This window comes from Nematolebias whitei, chromosome 5, assembly GCF_014905685.2.
Source record: "Nematolebias whitei isolate Nwh7 chromosome 5, NemWhi1, whole genome shotgun sequence".
NCBI classification, from domain to species: domain Eukaryota; kingdom Metazoa; phylum Chordata; class Actinopteri; order Cyprinodontiformes; family Rivulidae; genus Nematolebias; species Nematolebias whitei.
In genome coordinates this window covers 5,485,073-5,493,392 of record NC_056502.1, presented here as the reverse complement: position 1 = coordinate 5,493,392, position 8,320 = coordinate 5,485,073, and the positions used below count along the sequence as shown (strand labels likewise).

Sequence of the window (8,320 nt, the reverse complement as noted above, 5' to 3'; positions counted from 1 at the left end):
GATGCTAACTTCAGAACTTACAGGGTGTCTGGACTCTGTTAGCTCGATGCTAATCTCCGTACTTACAGGGTGCTCTGGACTCCGTTGGTGTTCGCCTGGCTCAGGACCTGCGTCAACGCTTTCGGTCGCAACATCGTTGTCTTTTTCCCCAATATACAAAAAAATACGGAAAAAAATACTCGTAATATTTCACAACAGACCTTTAAAATGAAGTCAAGTACCACAAAATGCAGAAACCAGTCAGTCAGCTGACTTTGTTGCTATTTTATGTTTTCGGTTTTCTGAGCATTGCACTATGGGAATTGTAGTCATAACAAACAAAAAAAAGTTTTATCCGGATTATTTGTTTCTTTTTCTAAACACACTTAACATTTTTTCATCAGACTTAATTGGTTACATTTTCACGAAAGTATTTTGTTTAACATATGCAATGATTTCGTTATTTGTTTTATGCAACAATCGTTTTAATGTTTGAAACTCTTCCTTTGACCAGTGACTTGTCCACACACACAACACTGGCACGATGCTTATGAATGAGTACTTGAATACATAAAAATCTGCAAATAAAAATAAAATATAAAACAACAAGAATACAGATCAAATATGTAGTCTCTTTTGTGAGACATTTCGTATATTATTATAGCACAAGTTGGCAATGAAGCCCAAAGATTTTGGGAAAAATATTAAAACAGACTGATGAAATAATTTATTTACTTTAACTGGCTTTTAATTGCAATAATACCTTTGGCTTTTAATATAGAATATCTTGATAGATACATTTAGGATCAATAGCCTGCAGTTGTAAAAATATAATGATTTGATTTTAATTATCAAATTTTTACAATAATATTATTTTTATTATATAGTGTTTTTTGATAATGAGTGAGTTTGTGTTCACAAAATAAAAATAAATTGAACTTTTTGTTTAAATTGATATACAGTTTTATAAATTTGTGTTTCTAATAATGAGCAAATTGAGTTTAGTCTCACAAAATTAACATTTGAGTCATAATTTCAGAGCAAAAGATGCTGTAAAAGCATGTAGACAAATCTGACCTTATTATTTCTAGTTTAGATTTCCATGATAATTATATAAAATCCATTTTTAACGCACAGCTGGTTTTGTTTGTCCAGTTTCTCTCTGAAATGAATACAGTACGTGGAAACAGGTAGGGTGGAAACAGCACCACCGTGTGGCCAAATGTGTCACAACATAGAAAGGAACAAATCAAAAATAAAATAAAACCTGGTTGAATTTGAACTTTTTTTTAAATTATTTGAGAAACAAACAAAAAAAGCCAAATATATTTACAAGAAGAAAATTATTTCTTATTTTGTTTTCTTATTTGATGTTCTTTTGATGTTTTCTTATTTTTGAGTTTACATGCCTAAAACCAAAAGCCAAGGCAGAATTTCACGAGTTTTGCTGTGTTCTGGTTCAGCTATGGGACAAATATGGCAATTGGGGGGAGAGGGGGGGGGGACAGGGGGTTTACATCATCACCCTCTGGTTTGTTTAATTTCAATACTCAAACTTTTGAAGCTTGTCCTTTCCTCAGTTCATATCTATAAAATATTCAGAGGCAGACGGTGCATCTCACAGCTTCAGTAGTGTCCTCCTTGAATAAATTCACCTCTTCATGCCATAATATGATGCCACAGCTATAGAAACCATTTTCAATTGCATCTTAACAGAGCATTGCAGACGTTATTATACAGCCTTTAATGCTATAGTTCAACTATTATCAAAAATAAAGCAAGAAGTCGAATTACAAACACTTAAATCAACAATTAAATGTATTTTTCCTTCACCGTCATCTGCACCACAGACATCACGTAGCTTCGACACGTTGTGTTTTATTTTTTGATGGTCGTTTGCGTTATGATTATGCTTTTTGTTTTTTATAGTTTGTTTGTTTCTGGTGTTTGTATCTGATCCGTCTGGTCTTCAGTTGTTCAGGCAGGACACTGGAGGTCAAAATGCAAGGCCCACCACTGGTAGAACGTCATAAACAGGAAAACGTGACTCTCTGGACAAACCAGTTAATTTTTTTTATCCCCCCTGTGTAAGACCTAAATGTCATTATGGTATTTTTGACTTCAATATAAATATGAAGGTTTTTTTTCATTTTAACCTGTGATATAATTGAAGTGCAAACAAATTGAAAAGTTTCCTTTTTCTTTAAATATGACTCGTTTTATTGGTTCTGAAAACTGCTGTTGTCAGATGACCCACTTCTGTTTCCGCCTCTGTCATCGTGTTTTATTCAGCTTGTTAACTTTACGGTTCCCCGAGAGTCCAGCCACATTTTCTTATAGCATCTTGGCGGGAGGAGGTTCTTCTGGGGTCAGGTTGGAGGTATTTACCTCACTCCGCTCAGACGTTATATTTTCTACCTGCGTTCATCCACCTGCCTGCTCTTCATCACTCGATTCTTCTGGTTCCAGCTCCTGAAAGGGGTAAGTTTATTTATCTGGTTCTGTTCTGTTAAATAAAACATGTTCTTTGTGCAGCTAAAATCTGGAGACGCATCTAATTTGTTACATTTTGTTTGAAGGAGCCAGACTTTTCATAAAATCTTAGCTTAATGGAAATTTTTAAGGACTTTCAAGTAATTATTTTTTGGAAGTTTAAGATTTTAGGGGTGCTATGTTAAGATCTTTTTTTTTTTTTTTTGCTCACTTTCAATTTGTCAACTAAGAAGTGAAAAGGCACATTTAGGGACAGGGATGACCTTTATCTGATCCAGGAACTAAAACGGTGTTGTTGTTTTGTCAGCAGCAGAATGCCTGCGAACGAGCTCCCCGTGCTCTCTACGATCTCTGACCCTAATCCGCCTCCTCCGTACCAGATCACCAGTACTGTCTGCCACAGCCTGAAGCCCCACTTGGTGCCCGGGCTGGACAGGACAGCCCTAAACAATAAAGTGTTTAATACTGGGGTGAGCTTTGCTCCTTTGGATTTTATTTTAAATAAAATGTTTCACTTTTCTGACTCGTTTCTGATCAACTTGACCTTTTGTTTCTGTCTGGACTGAGAGCACAACACGTCCGAGCTCTGTCCTCGCCTGAGGCTTCATCCTGTAACACCGTGAAATAAGCAAATGTTTTGTTCTGCCTTTTCTTTCACAGCTGAGGCAGATCCTGTTCGGATTCATCCAATTTCTTCTCGGCTTAATACTCAGTTTGAGTCTAAATCTTTGGCCCGATGCGCAGATCGATTTTCCATACTGGTCAGGAGGACTGGTGGTGAGTAATCTGGGTGTATATACTTTTATTGAGCTAAGGTTTTCTGTTTTTTTGTATCAAGTACAAAGTCCCACAAAGCTTTTTCTCCAACATCACACCTGCAAAGTGACCACAGCTTTATTGCTCCAGTGATTACGTTTTATAAAGCAGAGTTTTACAGGACAGCATCACACGGAGCTCGTGATTTCCACCCACTCACCAGTTGATGACCAGTCTCACGTTTTCTGCTTTCCACCAGGACTTTCAAAGTGGCGGATTCAAATAGTTTGTGCTCGGCTTGTTTTTTAAAAACTTTGTTCTATCTCTGAAGCTGTTGAGAAGATGCAAAAGTCTAATGCAAAAAAAAACCCAAACAAAAACAAACAAACAAACATAAAAACCCAACGCATAAAAAAGCTCAAGCTAACGTAAAAGAACCCAAGTGCTCAGTGAGGAAATTGTTGAGAAGCAAAGCATTCTGGAGGTTTTCCCACTCCAATCAGAATCAACTGGTTTCTTTTAAAAGTTTTTAATGACATCCTTTTAGCTACTGAGTCCGGTGACTGTGTCATCCTTGACTGCTTTTGACTGTGGACAATCACATTCTGCTAATGTGGCCGAAATCCGTCCAGAGGACTTGACTTAACTTTGTTAAATTTTTCTACCTGGATTATTGAGCATCAGGATATTCTGGTAATTTGTTTGAATCAGCAGGTGGGAATACGGAGAATTGCTCTGGAATGACAGAACAGTGACTTCTTGTAAGTTTTTGTTGTTGTTGTTTGTTCTTCTCCTCTTTCTTGTGGAGTCCCACAAGGCTCAGTTTTAGGCCCTCTTTTGTCCTCTATCTGTTCACACTTGGATCCATAAAAAACACAATATTCATTCCATTGTTATGCAGATGACAGATTTATGCCCCTCTTGAAAAGTCATATACTCTGTCAGTCCATTTCTTAGGTGTCTTGATGACGTAAAGGTAAATGGACTGTACTTATATAATAATAATACTTTATTTATAAATCCCTTTAAAACAACCACAGCTGCCACAAAGTGCTGTACATATAAAATCAAGAACATTTAAACACATAAAACAGTTGTTAAAACATTAAGATCAATAAAAATAATAAAAACAGTGCAGAGCAATTTCAGTGTGTGCTAAAAGCCAGGGAGTAAAAATGTGTTTTTAAAAGAGTTTTAAAACTGGACAGTGAAGGAGCTCGTCTGATGGGAAGAGGGAGATCGTTCCACAGTCTTGGAGCAGCAACAGAAAAAGCTCTGTCCCCTCTGAGCCTCCGTTTAGACCTCGGCACCTCCAGGAGCAGCTGATCAGCTGATCTGAGGCACCGAGCAGGAGAGTATGGGTGAAGCAGCTCAGAGAGGTAGGATGGAGCAAGACTATTTAAACTTTTAAAAACAAATAAAAGAATCTTAAAATGAACTCTAAAATGAACAGGCAGCCTGTGGAGTGAAGCCAGAGTGGGGGTGATGTGCTCCCTCTTTTGAACTCCAGTTAGAAGCCGAGCAGCAGCGTTCTGGACCAACTGGAGGCGTCTGAGGGAGGACTGGCTGACTCCAAGTTAAAGAGCATTACAGTAATCCAGCCGAGAGGTGACAAAGGCATGGATTACTGTTTCCAGCTGCTGTTTTGTAAGAATGGACTTTACCTTAGCCAGCTGTCTGAGGTGATAAAAACTGGTCTTGACCACCGCTCCAATCTGGAAATCTAATTTAAAATCACTGTCCTTTTTAAAACCCAAGTTAGAAATAGTTTTCTTTACATGTGGTGCCAGAGGGCCCAGATCCACAGGGCAAGGTTCACAAGAGCCACTAGGACCAAACACCATCACTTCCGTTTTCTTTTCATTGAAATTTAAGAAGTTTAAAGACATCCAGGCTTTGATGTCTTCAAGACACAACAGAAGTGGCCTAATTGAGGGGGCATCTTTCTTTTTAAGTGGCATATAGATCTGACTGTCGTCAGCGTAACAATGAAAAAAGATCCCATGCTTTCTAAGGATTGATCCCAATGGAAGCAGGTAAAGGGAGAAAAGCAGGGGACCTAAAATAGAGCCCTGTGGAACCCCAAAACACAGAGGAGCAGTGGAGGATTTAGACCCAGCTATGTTGACAGACATGGTTCTGTCTGCCAGATAGGACCTAAACCAGCTCAGTGCAGTACCACAGATACCCACTTGGTGCTGTAAGCGTGATATTAAAATGTTGTGGTCCATTGTATCAAAGGCAGCGGTTAGGTCGAGCAGGACAAGAACCACATGTTCACCAGAATCATTGGCCAAAAGAATATCATTAAAAACTCTGACTAGAGCTGATTCTGTGCTGTGGCGAGTTTTGGAGCCAGACTGAAAACCCTCTAGAATATTGTGCTCATCCAGAAAACATTTGACCTGTGAATATACATTTTTTTTTAAATTTTTTAAATAAAAGGCAGTTTGGAGATGGGCCTAAAATTAGCCAAGACAGTTTGGTCTAGGCTAGGCTTTTTTATATAACACCTTACTATCTTATCAAGATACTCAATGCGCTTTACACTACAATCTGTGCCCTCATTTACCCATTCATACAGCACTCTACCAGATCTATACGAAGAACAATCAGTGCTTTATCACATTCATACACCGACGGGACACACATCGGAGACAATGAGGGGTTCAGCGTCTTACCCAGCTGGACGCTTCAACTGGTGGAATCGAACGCCCAACTCTCCCACTGGAGGACGACTGCTCTAACCACTCATCTGCAGCTATCCCATAAAGCAGGGGTGGGCAATTATTTTTTCCATGGGGCCACATGAGAAACAACAAATATTGTGGAGGGCTGGCACAAATGACTTTTTCATTCAACCTTTATTTAGACAGGTAAATCCCATTGAGCCTCGAGGACTCATTTACAAGAGAGACCTGATTTCAAGTTAACTCAATACTGCATAATAATAGTATTTCATTACTAAAAGAAGTACATAGCACTGTTTTAACAAGCTGGTAAGAGTATTTGTTATAATTAAGCAACGAAAAAGCGAGGTTTCCTTACAAAAAAATGTCATTTATTCAATTAAATTTCCCAGTACAATGGTAAACTGTTAACATTTTTACCATTTGTGACGTTATATTAATGATCATTTTCAGTCACATTCACCCCAAAACTCATTTTGAGTTTTATATACTGCTGGAAAAAGTTCTTATCTTTCTAAATATATCACAATATTGTCTTTGTACGCCAAATATGAAACATCATATAATAGTGATCGTCACTGAACTGTGATTTCAAGTCCCGGTTCTTTACGTGCCTACATTAGTAGTCTAAACATCTCATTTGGTGTTTTTCAGTTCTTTTTTCTTGTTTAGTGAGAGAAGTTTAGTCTCTGTTGGGTTTTAAAGGAAATGTTAAAGTCAGGTTGAAGGTCTGAGGTGGAGATGTGAAGCAAAGCTGACATCATCAGTGAGAGAGGATCTATATCTGGATTTGGTTAACTTCATTTGTTTACATATGTATTTTGTAATTCCCCTTACGGGGGCCGGTGAGAGTCAACCAAAGGGCCGCATGTGGCCCTGGGGCCGTACAATGCCCAGGTCTGCCATAAAGGTAGCTAGCACTTCATGTTTTGAACTTTAAAGAAACCAAATCCAAAACGACCATTTCTGAAGGCACTACTGGGACATCTCCTGTATATTTAGGGTCCTTGGTCCAGTAGAGCAAACTGAACGTGAAGAAAATGGGTCTTGAACGAGATCTTGAACTTAAACTAGACAGCCAGATTAGTTGTTAAAATAAGTTGTGACAGCAAGACAAAATCAAAGCCATCCTTCCTAGAAAACATTTGGAGACAGTAATCCACGCCTTTGTCACCACCTGCCTAGATGCAACACATTTTATCTCAATGGGTAAGTTAACGGGTCCTCCATGGCCTGACCGCAGAGGCTCCAAGATGATCCACTGGCTGTCCGTGCATTTTAGGATCCATGTTTTACGGTCGGCCATCGTACAACCTTGATCTTTCCCATAACACTTTGTAAATAACTAATTTCATTAACATTTTTAAATCAGATTTGTAATTTTATATATTTCATAATTTTATCTGATTTTATTGTTTTATGTATTTTGCTGTATTTTTTACCACTTAATTTTAATTTACACGCGTTTCATTGCATTTTGTTTCGTGTGAGCTGTGTTTTATTGTCGACTCTGTACAGCACATGTGTCAGCGCCGGTATTTTAACGTCCTTTACAAATAAAGTTGTATTGGATTGGAAATGGCAATCTCCAGGAAAATGACAGCATCTGCTTTGTTAAAACCTGTTTTCCCAAGTTTACCATTATATTGTTTTATAAAACTCCTGTTTGTATAGTGAAACAGCAAATTAAAGGGTTAAACAGTAGCATGCGCTAAATGAGACGTAACAGAAGCACAAACCGTGTGAAAAAGTAAATGCATAATTGGGATTAATGGCTATTTAAAGACAGATTGGGTTGCATCAGAACAGTTTCCAAACCCATTAATATGTTGTCTTGAACTCATCTGCTGTCAGAGGTAACGGGTCCAGGAGGAAACCCAGACAGAAAAACCTCATGAATTTCACATGTGGAAATCTCTAAATCATTCCTGTAAAACACGTTTCCTGTTTGATTTGATTTCAACATATGAAAACAGTAAAGTCGTGTGGTTGGCCTGTGAAGAATTCTTCGCAGCGTCACTCGCCAACGGATCCAAGACATGTTGGCCAGACCAGAGACGGTATCCGATCCCTCCGGAGAGTTCTGGGTCTGTCCAAAACCAGAACTTATCCTCATTGTCAAGTGTTATTGTGGCTCCACAGCTGATAAAAATCTCCCGGTTTTGCTTGGTTAAGAAAAATTAAAATTTCATGTTTGGTTTTTTTGTGTAGTTCATGGTTGTTGGAGTCGTGTCTGCCGTGGTTGAGAAGTTTCCACGTCCAAATTGGGTGAGTGAGTGAATTATTTTCACGGCACTTTGACATTCAGGTTCAAGGCAAAAACAATGACACAAATGTCATTTTTGTTGTGATGTGGTGGAAGATATTCAAGGATAGGACTAGAGCAGAGGTATCGCTAGTTT

The 8,320-nt window shown here is 38.4% G+C and overlaps 1 protein-coding gene across 1 annotated transcript in view; it reads right to left on the bottom strand.

The window, feature by feature from the left end:
* Positions 1 to 246, bottom strand: part of lamtor2 (late endosomal/lysosomal adaptor, MAPK and MTOR activator 2) — a 2,940-nt gene extending 2,694 nt beyond the window's left edge. The window contains exon 1 of the mRNA XM_037676728.1: positions 67 to 246. Coding sequence (XP_037532656.1) covers positions 67 to 134 — 68 coding nt within the window. The 5' untranslated portion in view covers positions 135 to 246. The remainder of the gene's footprint in view (positions 1 to 66) is intronic.
* Between the last annotated feature and the right edge of the window lie 8,074 nt (positions 247 to 8,320).